The sequence below is a fragment of the Sapajus apella genome, unplaced genomic scaffold (assembly GCF_009761245.1).
Source record: "Sapajus apella isolate SASKATOON/1434 unplaced genomic scaffold, GSC_monkey_1.0 scaffold60, whole genome shotgun sequence".
In the NCBI taxonomy this organism is placed as follows: Eukaryota; Metazoa; Chordata; class Mammalia; order Primates; family Cebidae; genus Sapajus; species Sapajus apella.
The window spans coordinates 1-17,014 of record NW_022437000.1 but is presented as its reverse complement, the minus strand read 5'-3'; the positions used below and the strand labels follow the sequence as shown (position 1 = coordinate 17,014).

Here is a 17,014-nt window from a genome sequence, read left to right as displayed (position 1 = left end):
TATGTTTAAATATTCTATAATAAGTACATCATACTTTGGAAAGAAAAACAGGACAGTTTTAAATGCTTTTTGATTCTGATACAAACTGGTACAGAATCTGTTAATGTTTACAAAATGAAAGATTAAGCAAAATGGGTTTTATTTGAAGTAGATGCTATTTATCAAACAAATGTTCAGTTTTGTTTTCCTGTGATTTTTTTCACAGCCCACAAGTATAAAATAACGATTTCACTAGAAGACTGATCCAGGCCCTTTTTCTCAAAGCATAATAACTATTCAGGCATACTTCGTTTCATTACACTTCACTTTATTTTGCTTTGCAGATGTGGTATTTTTTTAGATATTGAAGGTGTGTGGCATTCATGCATTGAGCAAATCTATCAGTGCCATTTTTTCAACAGCATGTGTTTGCTTCATGTTTTTGTGTCAGCCTTTTTTTTTTTTTCTTTTTAGCAATAATGTATTTTTTAATTAAGGTACTTAACAGAGTTGTTTTAGAAATAATGTTATTGCACATTTAATAGACTAAATGTAGTATAAACATAACCTTCATATGCACTGAGAAACCAAAAAACTTTATATGACTCACTTTATTGTGCTATCTGCTTTATTGCAGTGCTGTGGAACTGAACCTGCAGTATCCCCAAAGCATGCCCGTATACAAATAAAAATAGCTACTCTATGTACCAGATCTATGTACTGAAAGAAGTGCCAGATATTACAGTAATCTACACACAGTTAAAAGATGATACTCTAAATGATGTTGTCATCTTTAAGAGTCACTACCACTAGTAACAAAAAAGGAAATCAATTAATTTGCTATCTTTTACATAGTCAGTAATTTATACAGTCAATGCAAAGAGGTTTCATATGGAAAAGGATAAATCCCAAAATCCAAAATCTTCATGCCTTACCAATGATGTTGATAATTCAATAACATGCTTTTTTTCAAGAATTCTAACTTTTGTTTGTCTTCAGCTTTCTCTGTATGGTATGTTTTTGTACAAACAAGCTTACAGGTCTCCTCCTTATTAAATGTAAACTGTATTAAAAAGAAGTGAAAAGCAAATTAAGAAAAAATATCCAGGTTCTTCATACCAACATCACAAATAGAATAAGGGTGCTAGTCCCATTAAATTACTTAAGTGCATTGATACTGGTAATAAACATGTTAAAATTCCTCATAGCTCAATCAGATTTAAATTTTAATCCTATTGTGTTTCTCTTTTTTTTTTTTTTTTTTTTTTTGAGACAGAGTTTCGCTTGTTACCCAGGCTGGAGGGCAATGGCGCGATCTTGGCTCACCGCAACCTCTGCCTCCTGGGTTCAGGCAATTCTCCTGCCTCAGCCTCCTGAGTACCTGAGATTACAGGCACGTGCCACCATGCCCAGCTAATTTTTTGTATTTTTAGTAGAGACGGGGTTTCACCATGTTGACCAGGATGGTCTCGATCTACCCGCCTCGACCTCCCAAAGTGCTGGGATTACAGGCTTGAGCCACCGCGCCCGGCCCTCCTATTGTGTTTCTCTAAAAACTTGTCATCAAGTTTTCCTTTGATACGTCCTTTTTGGTTATTTCAGTTGACTTACCTTCTAAGTGTAAGTAAGTTCTAGAAGAGAAAAAAAACAACCCATGTAGAACAAAATGGAACTTTAGTCTTCCTAGTGATATCCCATGGTCATGTCTTAGGAATTATGGAGTTGATGGCTTTCTAGTAATAAGCAGACAAATTTTCATGTTCAAATTATCAATAGATATTAAGTGCCCTCCTTAAGTGTCAGGTGATAGAGATTCAGCAGTGAACAATAGCATGTGATGATATGAGAAAAAGCAACATTCAAATGTCTAAAATCAGGGTAAACATGACTCCAGAAGGCTGAAATTTACCAACTATATAGCCAGCCATAATTGTGTCTTTTAAGAAATTCAAACTTTATTATACAAGGTGGTAAAAAACGGCATGGTTCACTTCTAAGCAGCCCACTCTTTTGTATGTATGAATTTATTAACGTCCCTAAAGCAGGTGCAGTGAAGCAGCTAGTGAATGTTAAAGCACAGTCCACTGCTGCCACCTGTCAGCCAATGTTTTCACTCTGTCCGCACCGCTACTTCTACCAACACAGCCGTGTCTGTACCACTATCTGATATTTTAAACCTTATATGAACCTTAAAGATTCATTCTTAAAAAGTGAAAAATGGAAAAACAAAAGTATACACATGAAGAAATCAGAAGCACAGGTATCAAACTTAAAAATAAGCAGAGACAGACAATATTACACCAAAAAGGCAAATCTGACACCTCAATCCAGCGTTCACTTCATTAGGTGAGTCAACCTGTGTGTTCAATTGTGAAGGAAACAGTAAGACTAAGTACATTTAAAGTAGTAATAGATAACATCTGTTTAGTGCTTCCTATGTTCTCTGCACTTTGTATATATCAAGTCTCATGTAATCCTCCAAACAACCCTTATCCATCTTTTATAGATGAGAAACTGTAGCAACAAGTCACACAACTGAGCAATGGCATAGTCAGGATTTGAGCCAAGCGAGTTGAATTCTGGAGAAAATGCTCTTCAGCACAGCACCCTACGGCCTCTCCCTGAAATGTGTTTAGTTGGGAATTTTATAATATTTTAAATCATGTTTTGTTATGGATGGAACTATATTTCATTTATGTTAAGGATTTTTAAATATTCTTAGCTCCCAAGGAAAACAAATTCTCCTTTATAACACGCAAGCACAGCACTGTTCTGTTTCTATTCAGGAAAATGTAGGATTATAATTTTTCCTCAATTATTTCAGTGAGGATTTAAATAATTGGAATAACGGGAATAATTCTGAAAATCAAAGGCTTTATCAGTCTAGAGTCAGACCTGGGTGCAAGTCAGCTCCATCTTATTAGAAGACCAGGGAAAGCTGTGGAACCCTGCCTCAGCTTCGGTTAACTTATGTGTAAAATGGGAGCAGTACCTGCTTTGCAGGGTTGTCAGATTAAATACAGAAACCTGTGTGCAAAATCTGTGTGCAAAACAGCATGCTGACTGATGAAAATAGGTATTTGCTAAATAACAGTTACCGTTATGTATTTCACCACCAGCTTTTAGCAAATAGCAGAAAAGTTATGTCAAAATCCATATCTGAGAAAAATCAGGAGGCAGTCTTAGATCATGGGGGCAGTCCCCCCATGCTGTTCTCTTGATAGTGAGTCAGTTCTCACAAGATCTGATGGTTTTATAAAGGGCTTTCCCCACTTCACCCTGCACTGTTTTTCTGGCACCATGTGAAGGAGGACATATTTGCTTCCCCTTCTGCCATGATTGTTCTGAGGCCTCCCTAGCCATGCAGAACTGTGAGTCAATTAATCTGCTTTTCTTCATAAATTACCCAGTCTTGGGTAATGCTTCATAGCAGCGTGAGAATGGACTACTACCCATTAGGACTAATGGGCAGGACTAATTCCATTATGCCCCTTACCACTCTGAATATTAGTCGCTTTCAGAAGTCCAGGATTTCCATGTCATCCTTCCATTCCCACATTTGAATCCCAAAATGGATCCCTTCCCAACTGCTTAAACCCTTCCACTATGCCCAGAAACTCATGCTGGTAGAACACCCTCTTATTCCTAGACTTCTTCTCAGAGTGTTTTCTGGAACCTGTTCTGATGGAAATCTGGCTCTCCCAGAGGGACGCTGCCTCACTAGAGTCTTGCCGGTGGTGGCGAGATTCTCACAGGCCTCAGCGCTGGGCCAGACCATTCTCCCTCCTCCAGAAACCCCGAGCTTTGACTCCCATGTGATCAGACCACACCGCTCCTACTCCTTCCTGCTCTTGTCATCTACCAGCCCCAGGTCACTGGCCCTCAGCTCCTGGCTCACTGTCACTCCAACACTCCCTCCTTGTTCCTGATTCTTGGTAATTACATTTATATAACAATCCTTCCAGCACACTGACCTTTTGATCCTCTGCCCTCTCCTCCAGCAACTCTGGTCTTCATCCTATTTCAAAGCCCTTGCTCCTCTGGTCGCATTCCACCCTGCCTTTATCAATGACAGCAGTCCCTGCCGTTATCTTCGTTTCAAGCTTCCCAGTGTCAAAGCACCTTCTCCTGTCGTTCTAACTCACTGGCTCAAATGTTCCTCACCTCCAACAAGCCCTGGACGCCACTTGAATCGACAGATCCTACAGTCTTTTCACTGTCTCTTACTCTTTTTGTGGCCTCACATCCTCCCGTGCAAGCTCAAACTCCAAGCACAATGGTATCAAGACCTTTCATAACATCCAAGGATGTCCTCACATCCTGTGCTCTTCTCTCACTTTTTTGGTACTCACTTGCTAAAACCACAAACCTGGTTAAATCCAACTCATAGCAGCACAGCTGGAAACAGCTGGAGATATACAAGTAAGCACGCTGGCTGCTGTTACTTCAACCACCAGCTGGCCGGAGGGTCCCTAATGCAGCCTAGCAGCCGCTCCACACTTATCTGCTCGTTGCTCTCCTGGATCCTACTTGGCCGCTGCCTCCCTCCTCACTCACAGGTGGGGTGGCCATACTGTCTACTTCACTGAGGAATCCAAAGCAATTGCCACATTTACCTCGCAGTATCATGCCCCGTGTCTCCGCCTTCCCTCCAGTTAGCAAGGACAAATGAGCTGAGGTCAACCTCTCCACTGGTACACTGGGTTCCATCCCTTCTTGCCAGAGCAACGACACCATGGCAGCCCTTCCCTCTCCTAGATTATCACTTTTCCCATCTCTACTGATCATGCTTATCCACATACACACCTTGCTTAAAGATCTACCACAAGTCCTCTTTGGGGCGGGTGCCTTGGCTCACACCTATAATCTCAGTACTTTGGGAGGCCAAGGCGGGCAGATCATTTGAGGTCAGGAGTTTGACACCAGTCAGGCCAACATGGCAAAACCCCGTCTCTACTAAAAATACAAAAATTAACTAGGCATAGTGGCAGGCGCCTGTAATCCCAGCTGCTCAGGAGGCTGAGGCATGAGAATCACTGAAGCCTGGGAGGTGGAGGTTGCAGTGAGCCGAGATTACACCAATGCACTCCAGCCTGGAAGACAGAGTAAGACTCTGTCTAAAAAAAAAAAAAAAAAAAAAAAAAAAAGTCCTCTTTGAACCATGCTATACTCCAGCTACCACTCTTTTTCTCACTGCCAGTAAAACAAAAGTCCTCAGGCCAGGCATGGTGGCTCACGCCTGTAATCCCAGGACTTTGGGAGGCCAAGGCAGGCGGATCACCTGAGGTCAAGAGTTCAAGACCAGCCTGACCAACATGCAGAAACCCCGTCTCTACTAAAGATACAAAAAATTAGCCGGGCGTGGTAGCACATGCCTATAATCCCAGCTACTCGGGAGGCTAAGGCAGGAGAATCACTTGAACCTGGGAGGCAGAGGTTGTGGTGAGCCAAGATCGCGCCATTGCACTCCAGCCTGGGCAACAAGAGTGAAACTCCTTCTCTAAATAAATAAATAAATAAATAAAGTCCTCAAGACAGTTGTAGATGTGTTCACTTGCAACTGGTCTTTCCATTCTCTCTCTACCCGGCTATTCTACCACGGCTTTTTCTCATCAATGACCCCACATTATGGCTGAACTCAAGGTCAATCCTCTGTCCTCATCTCACCTGACCGATCAGCGACAAATTCACCAATCCCTCCTCCTAGAAACACTTTCTCGCCTTGGCCTCCAGGGACCACATTCTCCTCGTTGCCCTTCTTTCTCACCAGTGGCTCCTTCTCAGTATCTTTTGCTAGACTCTCCCCGTCCTCCTGTGCCTCTTGGAATCTTGTCTTCTTTATCTATACCTACTCCCTTGGGGATCTCCTCAATTCCATTGCTGTAAATATCATCTATACACTGATGATTCTCAAATATACACTGTGTATACCCAGGATGAAGCCCTCTTCCAAACTCTAGGCGCATATATTTGGCTGTTTATTCAATATCTCTGCTTGGACACCTAATAAACACCTCTCACCACATCCAAAACTAACTTTTCCCGATTCCCCAAAACTGCTCTTCCCACAGACTGTCACATCTTAGAAAACAGAAACTCCACATTCCATATCCCATCCCTTGGCAAATTCTGTCTGCCACCCTCAAAACACAGCCAGATCCAGAGATTCTGACCTCTTCACCACCCCACCACCCGCCTCCAGTCTGATCATATTTAGATGAAAAGAAGGCCTCCTACTAGTCTCCTGGCTTCTTCCCTCACACCTCCATGGTCCATTCTCAGTACAGCAGCCAGAGTGACCCTGGTAAAATCAAAGCGTACTCAAAACCCTCCAGTGTTCACCATCTCACTTAGATGAAGGCCAATCTTCACAGTGGCCTCTGGGTCACTCTATGACGTGGTCCTGTTACTTCTCTGTGCTCATTTCCTATGCTCTATCTTGCTCACCTGCTCAAGTTGCACACCTCATGGGCTCTCTGAAGCTAGAGCACCTCCCCACACATTCACCTGGCTCACTCCCTTACTTGCTTGAGGTCTTTTGCTCAAATGTCACCTTCTTGGCAAGACTTTTTAAATTTAAGAGTTTCAATTCGCCTTTGCAGTAGGCCTATTTAAAATTAGAAATTCCCCATGCACCTTCCCAGATTTATGTTCAATAGTTCTTGCATCAGTAACTAAAACATACATTATGGTAACTTATTTTGTCTCCTCCCTAACAGCATGAAAGATCCATGAGGACAGAGACTTTTGTTTTGTTCACTGCTGTATTTCATCACACTGCCTGGCACATGAAAGGTATTGTGCAAATGTGTTAATTGAGTGAATGAAAATGAAAGCTTAGATCTGAGATGAGATGAGACTTTATGGTCCTGTGAAATGTGGCTCTTGCTTCACATAATACACACAATGTCTTGCACTGTTGTTTTCCTGACCTAAACAGAAGTCAAACACAAAAGACGGCAAAGCAGACTGGGATTTTATTTTGTTGCTTTTTGTTACCTCTGTTTTTATGGCCTATTAAAATAAGATAAGGCTGGGTGTAGTGGCTCACACCTCTAATCCCAGAACTTTGGGTGGCTAAAGCGGGAGGATTGCTTAAGTCCAGGAGTTCAAGACCAGCCTGGGCAACACACCAAGACTCTGTCTCTACAAAAAACTTAAAAATTACCTGGGCATGGTGGGCATACCTGCAGCCCCAGCTACTCAGGAGGCTGAGGTGAGAGGATTTATTGAGGCTCAGAGTTCACGGCTGCAGTGAGCTGTGGCCCAGACCAGGCCACAGAGTAAGACTCAAAAAAAATAAATAAATAAAGATAAAAATCCTTGAAAATAAAGAATCAATAGGGAAATGAAAAACATTGGTCAACACATTTATAACTGGCTCGGAAAAAAATCTTCTGAGTCCCGTGTTTCTATTTACCTACATGTTGGCCTTAAAATGTGCCTGCTCTGTCCCTCTAAGCTTGGGGCTTAGAGAATTTGTTTTAGTACAAATATTGATCCTAAAACATTCCACGAGACTAAGGGAAAATGTTGGGTACACATCTTTCTCCATTCTAAAGCTCTCCTTTTATTCTATTTAACCTCAACTTCTAGGACAAAGAACTAAATCTGAAAAGCACTAGGCCCAAAAATGGGTCTTGTGTATGAGCAAGGAACAGTCCTTGCACAGAAACAGAAATGTGCCCAATGACATCCTACTAAGGGGAGTAATCTACCTTCAAAATCTGCCCCAAGCGACAAACCTCTCCATGAGTTTGGATATTTTGCTGGTTTCCCTCTGTTTCTTGCTGAGGACTCCTGCTGTCTTCCCAGTTCACTAAGGACCCTACTGATGTTCTTCCCACCCACCATTTCTCAAGGCCAAGACATAAGTAAATAAAGAGATGGGGCTGAGAGGCTGCTGGAGTATTTAAGATGATTGTAAAATTTAATAAACGTACCTGAAAACAGTCAACTGCTAAAAGAATAATGCAATACTATTCAAAGGAATCTTTCAAATATCCCAAGAGGGAGAAGGTGTTTCACAAGTTACATGCCTGCCCTGCTCAATGCCACCCATGTCCATACACTTTGTGTTCCTTCCTCCCCAATGAGTTTATCCCATTAGGCCTTCGAATCTACTGTGTTTAGGAAACTTTAAAAGTTACTGGCAATTTTAGGGTAGAAAATTGCAGATTAGAATATTTGAAAGGGGGCAGTGCACGGTGGCTCACACTTGTAATCCTAGCACTATGGGAGGTCGAGACAGGCAGATCACCTGAGGTCAGGAGTTTGAGACCAGCTTGGCCAACATGGCAAAACCCCTTCTCTACAAAAAATACAAAAATTAGCTGGGCATTGTGGCACATGCCTGTAATTCCAGCTACTTGGGAGGCTGAGGAAGGAGAATCACTTGAACCCTGGAGATGGAGGTTGTAGTGAGCTGAGATGGTACCACTGCACTCCAACCTGGGAAACAGAGTCAGACACTGTCTCAGAAAAAAAAAAAAAAAAAAAAGAATATTTGAAAGGGATCAGGTGGTGGCTCACATCTGTCTATAATCCCAGTGCTTTGGGAGGCTGAGGCAGAAGGATCACTTGAAGCCAAAAGTTCAAAACAAGCCTGGGCAACAGAGTGAGACCCTGTCCCTATAAAAAAATTTAAAAATTAGCTGTAGGTGGTGGTATGCATCTCTACTCCTAGCCACTGAGGGGAGTGAGATAGGAGGATCACTTGAGTCTAGGAGTCAGAGGCTGCAGTAACCTATGATTGTGCCATGGCACTCCAGCCTGGGTGACAGAGCAAGGCTCCATCTCTTTAAAAAAAAGAAAAAAAATCTGAAGAGGATATATTTACAGTCAAAAACTATCAACTTGTAGAGGATTAAATCTGCACGATGATGTTTCTTTTCCCCCAGGGCTTCACAGTGTAGGCACAGGTGCTGGAGGGAGTGAGATGGCTGGTGAGACAAATCTAGGCTTAGGGATTGCTGGACAGAGAATAAATGTTGTGCTCCACGTAATAAAATGTTGAGGGAGATGGGGGTGCCCAGTGACAAAGTAGGGAAGATGGCTATGTATGGGGTCTAAGCCATAGCAGAGAAAGGTGTGAAGCCAGGAGAGGAAGCTGTCAGGCTGGGGAATAACACCCAGAGACAAGTCAGAGCCATTAGAACACACATTCTTATGTGGACAGAAGCCCATGGTAGCGAATTAAAGGAAAAATGCAAAGTGTTGAATAGTACGTTAAAGCAAAAGTAAATCTAATTTATTTAATATAAACTTATAGGTATATGAAAATTTTCAGGAAAGATTAATAACTGTGAAGTGTGACTGCACATTTATTATTATTTATTCTTCTCCATCATTTACTTTTTTACATGCTGATACATTGTTATAATAAACTAATGTTTCTAAAAGCAGAAGACCATTGTTCTTTGTATAGTAGGAGAACAGATATAAAACAAACAGTAACTATGCAATGTGGAAGGATAATCAGCTTAAAAGATAATAGATTTAAAGGCAAAAGAATTCTGAGAGATGACGAAGTACATATGTTGAAAATAAGACCTTATATTGTAGTGAATAACATATACTAAAGTACATATGTTGAAAATACTACCTTAGTTTGGTTTAACTGTTGTCCTAAAAATGTACCAAAGATGCTCCAAATACATTTTCTTTTTTTTTTTGAGACGGAGTTTCACTCTTGTTACCCAGGCTGGAGTGCAATGGCGCGATCTCGGCTCACCACAACCTCCGCCTCCCGGGTTCAGGCAATTCTCCTGCCCCAGCCTCCTGAGTCGCTGGGATTACAGGCACGCGCCACCATGCCCAGCTGATTTTTTGTATTTTTAGTAGAGACGGGGTTTCACCATGTTGACCAGGATGGTCTCGATCTCTTGACCTCGTGATCCACCCGCCTCGGCCTCCCAAAGTGCTGGAATTACAGGCTTGAGCCACCGCGCCCGGCCCCAAATACATTTTCAATCATCAAAATATAGAAAGGTTAGGGCAGACACAGTGGCTCACATCTGTAATCCCAACACTTTGGGAAGCTGAGGCGGGCCTCACTTGAGTTCAGGGGTTTGAGACCAGCCCAGCCAACATGGTGGAACCCCATCTCTACTAAAAATACACAAAACTAGCTGGGCATGGTGGCATGCACCTGTAGTCCCAGCTACTCGGGAGGCTGAGGCATGAGAACTGCTTGAACCCGGGAGGCGGAGGTGGCAGTGAGCCAAGATCTTGCCACGACACTCAGCCTGGGTGACAGAGCAAGATGCTCTGTAATCCTAGCACTTTGGGAGGTCGAGACAGGCAGATCACCTGAGGTCGGTAGCGAAAAAAAAAATTAGAAAAAAAATATTAGAAAGCTTAGCTTCCAAAAATCCCACTGGGGTAGCCCAGGTAGTATTATATGTGCTAATGGACAGCATCTCTAGATATTGCTTGAAAACAGGGAAAGAGACACAGGGCAGCTGGGACAACCTCTCATGATTGGAAGCTGGGTTTCAGGGCCCTTTGTAAAGGAAGCAGAACATCTGAGCCCTGCCTTTAGGCACCGTCTTATCATTTGTAACACTAGTTGCATGAATGTTCATTAAGACAGACTTATCAATGACACATTGTGAGAAGAAGGATCCTTCTAATAGGATTTTAAGAAACTATTCGTAGATGAAAAAAAGAAATGAATTCCTCCTTAGCAATGAGAGCTGAATTATCTCAGGTTTTTCTCAAATAATAAAAAACAAAAGCTATAAGTAAACAATTATCACATAACAATAAATACAAACCTTATATGGTGATGGTTCAATTCTTTCCCCAAATAGTACCTGACCAAGATTTTCAGATGGGCGCTTTCCTTCTGATGCTTGGCAAAAATCAAACCTGGGAGAAGAATATTTAAATTTTTACACATAAAAGAGAACGATGAAATATCAAACACCTAGCCAATATCTTGAGAGCAGACTAGGTACTGATCATTCTAGCAGATCTAGTAGATGAGTAAGAAATCTATACATACTCCGAGTCCTAAGTACCACATCTCCCCCCATAAAAAAACAAAAACGCCTGAAATTATGCCGCAGAACATTTTGTTTTCTAAATAATGTTCTTTTATTAGAATGCATATTACAGGATCTTTTAAATTAACTCATTTATTTTTGTTCACTTTCAATAATAAAATTATTTAGATCCTTATTATTCAAGCAAATTTTGCATAACTTATCTCCTTTCTACACCTTTCTAATTCAAATAATTAAAAATGACGTTTCAGTAACGTATATCAAGTCTACCTGCAGTTGTCTCATCCCAGTATACTGGCCAACACATCCCAATATGTGAAGCATGGCTAAACAGACCCTCTGTGAACAGTGCTGTGGAGAAGATATAGTCAGTCATCTATAAGATTCTCTGTGTTGTAATCCCCTTGTATTACTAACCAACATTAACAAAGCTCTGTTTAAACATTATACCTTAATTTCAGCTTTGCTACAGAAAATTAATCTGTGTTCACCCTGGAATGATATGGGGAATACCTGAGATCAGTATAGTAACAGTAACAGATTGGTGAGATTCCTAAGAGGAAGGTGGATCTCCAGTGATGAAAAAAAAACTGGGGCTGGGAAGTTCCCAAATGAAGATTCTCCATCTACTGTATATAACAGATCAACTGACTTTTCCTAAGAATATCCACAAAGATTTAGAGATGTTTCTTTATTTGACAAAACAAAAACTAGAAAAAAGTAAGTATCCAACAGTTATAGTCTACCCATTCAGGTATTTTGTACTTTTTTCTTAGACATACTTAGGTATATGAATTCTTATAGGATAGTCTTACCTTTTTTGTGTGTGCTTTTCTCTACAGCAAACTATTTTCTCTTAAAACTCTTAAGTTTTAAGCAGAGAAATTAGATTAAACTAAATTTCAGGAACAGTTTTAGATCCAATATGGTATACAATGGTCAAATAAATAAAGGATATTTATGCAGCATTTTTCATAATATCAAAAAAACTGGGCTAGGCGCAGTGGCTCCTGCCTGTAATCCCAGCACTTTGGGAGGCGAAGGTGGAAGGTAACTTGAACCCAAGAGTCTGAAACCAGCCTGGGCAACACAGTAGGACTCCATCACCACAAAAAACAAAATAGCCAGGCATGGTGGCAAATGCCTATGGTCCCAGCTATTCAGGAGGCTGAGATGGGAGGATCACCTAAGCCCAGGATGTTGTGGCTGCAGTGAGCCATGATTACGCCACTGCACTCCAGCCTGGGCAACAGAGCAAGACCTTGTCTCAAAAACAAACAAACAAACAAAAAACCTGGAAAGAATCAAACGTTTATAGGAAACTAGTGAAACAAATTGTACATGGAATCTATACAATTTCTACCATAGAAATAATGACAGCTACTAAAAAGAGTGAGGTAGCTATGTATTGACATGGAAACTTGCCCACAATATATTCAATGAGAAAAACAAGGTGCAAATCAAAAATAATAGTATGGGCCAGGTGCAGTGGCTCACGCCTGTTATCCCAGCACTTTGGGAGGCCAAGGTGGGCGAATCACTTGAGCCCAGGAGTTTGAGACCAGCCTGGCCAACATGGTGAAACCCTTATCTACTAAAAATATAAAACTTAGCAGGGCATGGTGGTGCATGCCTGTAATCCCAGCTACTCAGGAGGCTGAGGCAGGAGAATCACTTAAACCCGGAGGTGGAGGTTGCAGCGAGCCAAGATCGCGCCACTGCACTCCAGCCTGGGTGACACAGCAAGACTCTGTCTCAAAAACATAAAAACAAATACTACAGATCTACTTTTGTTTAAAACCAAAATGTGTAAATGTGATTATATATATGACTATTCAGAGAAAAAATGTGGAGAAGTAGACATCAAAGTAGTTATTTCTGGGAACTGATTACCTGGGAAATAAAAATTTTTTTTAAAAATATGTGGAGCTATTTAAAATTTTAAGAAAACAAAACAAAATAGAAAACAAAACAGCTTTTTGTTCAGTCGGATAAAAAAGGAAATCCATTGTTTAGTCAGTGCTTCTGTTGTATTACAAAGCAACATAAAATGAAGCTCACATTTTTAATCCCACCTTAGAAGAGTACATGTTAAAAAATATTTTCAGGCCTCATACATTTTAAAAGTGCATATCAATTTGTCCATAACTGCCAGAAAATGAAGTTCTCAATGTACAAAATTCTGATGGGCCACATAAAATTTTAGATAAAAACCAGGCTAAAAACTTACGCTGTGTATTCGTAAGGAAGAACTGATTCCACTGAGTCAAGTCTGTTCACAAATAGTTCTATTTCAGCCTGAAAAGAAGGAAACACAAAATTAGAATATAAACAACAGGACATAAAGCCTAAAGTCACGCTTAGAATTGAAAAAGAATGTGAAGGCCAGGCGCAGTGGCTAACGCCTGTAATCCCAGCACTTTGGGAGGCTGAGGTGGGCGTATCATGAGGTCAGGAGCTCAAGACCAGCCTGGCCAACATGGTGAAATCCCTTCTCTACTAAAAATACAAGTGGTGGTGGGCACCTATAATCCTAGCTACTAGGGAAGCTGAGGCAGGAGGATTGCTTGAACCTCGGAGGCAGAGGATGCAGTGAGCCGAGATCGTGCCATTGCACTCCAGCCTGGGTGACAAGAGCAAGACTCTGTCTCAAAAAAAAAAAAAAAAAAGAAAAGAAAGAAAAAGAAAAAGAATTTGTCATGTCTAAAATGTAAAATGTTATAATTCCAGTCAACTTTAAACAATTCTCTTATAAATCCATTCACTGAGAGGATTTACATACATTGAAAATACACCAAAATAGGGCCAAGAATGGTGGCTCACACCTGTAATCCTAGCCCCTTAGAGGTTGAGGTGGGAGATCAGTTGAGGCCAGGAGTTTGTGACCAACTTGGGCAATACAGCAAAACCCCGTCCCTAAAAAGAATTTTTTACATTTTTTAGAATTAGCTGGGCATAATGGCATGAGCCTATATTCCTAGCCACTTGTGAGGCTGAGGCAGTAAGATCACTTGAGCCCAGGAGTTCAAAGTTATAGTGAGCTATGATGGCGTGACTGCACCCCAGCCTGGGTGACAGAGCAAGACTCTGTCTTAAAAAAATTTTAGTAATTAATTTTTAAAATACACTAAAACCATTTCCAGAGTTGCAAATGTCTCCAATAGTTTTTAAGTGCTTTCTAAATTTTCTAAAAAATTAATACGATATTTTAACTAAAAGCATTTATCATATTAATATAAATGTTGTTTTTAAAAATGTGGTTTCCAAATTTGGTATTACACTCTGCAGCACAAATATTTTTATTTTTAAACTTTTTAGCATTTTCATAGCAAGCAAACAAGAAATGATAAGTTGGTTAGAAATTTCTAGATTAACTATACTCGAAAAACAATTCCATGCACATGTGTATTCTTAAGCGCATGGGGATAGACAATGACCACAATGTCTAACTTTGAAGGACGGCTTCCATCAATTTAAGAACACTGAACTACAAGGTAGTAGCAGTGAAGAAGGTGGCAACGATCAGACCAAGTTGAACAACAGGGTAGAGGGAAATAAGCTGTATCAACTTCCTTGGAAATATAGGCTAATTTTAAGTTAGACTTTTCTACTAAAGCTTCCAAAATTTCTCCCAGGTATAGCTGAAGTTCTACAGGACCCATAACGCTTACCCACCCTCTCAAAAGGAGCTCAAGCTACTCATGACAGAATTTACTAGCTGAAGAACCCAGCAAGCCATGTGTGACCTGAAGTACTTTTGGTGCTAATAAAAAAAATGATTAAGAGCTGTTCAGCTGGGAAAGTATTTATTTTAGAGTTAGAGCTGTACACTGACTCTGGACTGATCGTGAGGCTTCTGGGAGTGGCACAGAGCCACACTTGTCATTTTGATCTCACTTACTAGTGCCGTCAACAGTCCTCGACACTTGCTAACCCCCAAAGCAAGATGAGATGGTTGGTGTACAATTAAAACAAATCCATAGTCCACTCCCACCAGAAACAGCAGCAAAACACAACGGGCAAGAATACAAGTTCTGTGGCCAGACTGCCTGGGTTCAAATCCCGTTGCTATCACTTGTCTAATTGTGTGACTTTGGTCAAATCATTAAACATGTCACTTTCCTAATGGGTGCTTCAGTTTCCTTATCTGTAAAATGAGGATAACAGTATTTCTCTCATAGGGATATGGAGATTAAATGAGTTAACGTTTATAAAGTACTTTGAATGTGCCTGACAAATGAAATGCTATGCATTTGTTAAAATAAAACCAAATGTTCATCCACTAAAATGCTCACCTAATACTCATACTATTCAATGGAGGGCATTAGCCTTTGTATATAATCCTAAAATCAGTATTATATGCAGCCCCTACACTCCTACTCAAGTGAAATTATAACTCAATGGCAACACACCCTTCAACACAGCCAAAATGGCAACAGGACATTATATTGTAGCACTACAGCATGTTTGAATTAACACAAATACATATAACTGTTGTGAAGGCAAAATTCCCATTTAATGGCTTCCTTTGCCAAAATAATTTCCACTAAATAGAAGGGGTCAACACTGCTCTGAAGATACATCACAATTCAAATGATCCATTTAACATAATGAAGACTGAAAGATCCCCAAAGAGCTTGTCTAGTTCCCGTCTCTCAATTTCCTTCTAGGAAGGAATGTAGCCATTATTTTCCACACAACTTTTCTAAGTTTTATGTTTCAAAATCTGTACAGCACTGTCAACAAATAAGCGATGTCGATTAAGTGTATTCCTCACTCTCAGCCTTTCTCAGCACGAAATGATTAAGAAGCAAGACTCTGAAGCTAAATGCCTGGGATTAAATCCTGACTCTGACACTAGCTGTGTGTTTCTAGGCAAGTTTCTTCACTTCCTGTTCCTCAATGTTCTCATCTGTGGAACAGAAGTGATAATAATCCCGACTTCATGAAGTTTTTGAGAAGATTCAAGATCAGCGCCTGGCAAAGTACTGTATGTACTATTATACAGCCATGTCCAGCAGAGTTTTAAGCAATGATGTAATTTTCTTCATTGACACTGTCAAATACGGTAGCCATCGGCCATATGTGCCTGTTGAGCACTTGGAATACACTCAGTGTACCTGAAGAGCTGAATTTTAAGTTGTATTTAATTAAATGGAAATAGTCACAGGAGGCTAACAGTTTCTGTGTTAGCCCAAAAACAGAAAGAACAGCACGGGAAAGAACAGCATGCTACTCAGCACCACTTACAGTCATGTGTCACTTTACGACAGGGATGTGTTTGGAAAAACGTGTCATTAGGGGATTCTGCCGTGGGACCATCACAGAGTGTAACTGCACAAATTTAGATGGTGTAGCCTACTACACACCTCAGGTATATGGTGCCGTCCATCACATACTTAAACTGCATGTGACTGTACTAAATACCATGGGAAACTGTAACACAATGGTATTTGCGTAGTTAAACACATCTAAACATAGGATAGGTATAGTAAAAATATCGTATAAAAGAAGAAAATGGTACACCTGACTAGGGCACTTAACCATGAATAGAACTTGCAAGGCTGGAAGTTGCTGTAGGCAGTGAGTGGCGAATGAACATAAAGGCTTAGGACATTACTGTACACCACTGTAGTAGACTTATACACTGTAAACTTAGGCTACACTAAATTTTAAAAAATAGGGTAATTGCGCTATGATGTTACAATGGCTAGGATGTCACTAGGCAATAGGAATTTTTAGCTCCATCAGCATCTTATAAGACCACTGGTCTGTCGTTGACCAAAATGTTATGCGGTTCATGACTGTATACAGGGTCTCTTCATCTATCTAACATTTTTACTCTAGTCACTACAAACTTTTCTTTTCCTGGAAAAACAACGCTAATTTTATTAGTCTAACCCAGAGGCTGGCAAACTTTTCCTGTAAAAGGCCAGAGAGCAATGTCTTAGGCTTTGCAGGATAGTGAGTCCCTGCCACTGCTGTAGTGCAAAAGCAGCCATAAACACTACAGCCACAAGTAAGCA

The 17,014-nt window shown here is 40.7% G+C and overlaps 1 protein-coding gene across 1 annotated transcript in view; it reads right to left on the bottom strand.

Annotated features, from left to right (window-relative positions):
- TM9SF2 (transmembrane 9 superfamily member 2) overlaps window positions 1-13,372 on the bottom strand; it is a 48,603-nt gene extending 35,231 nt beyond the window's left edge. The window contains exons 1-3 of the mRNA XM_032246148.1: window positions 13,219-13,372; window positions 10,758-10,851; window positions 915-1,042 (exon numbers count right to left, since the gene is read on the bottom strand). Coding sequence (XP_032102039.1) covers window positions 915-1,042; window positions 10,758-10,851; window positions 13,219-13,331 — 335 coding nt within the window. The 5' untranslated portion in view covers window positions 13,332-13,372. The remainder of the gene's footprint in view (window positions 1-914; window positions 1,043-10,757; window positions 10,852-13,218) is intronic.
- Between the last annotated feature and the right edge of the window lie 3,642 nt (window positions 13,373-17,014).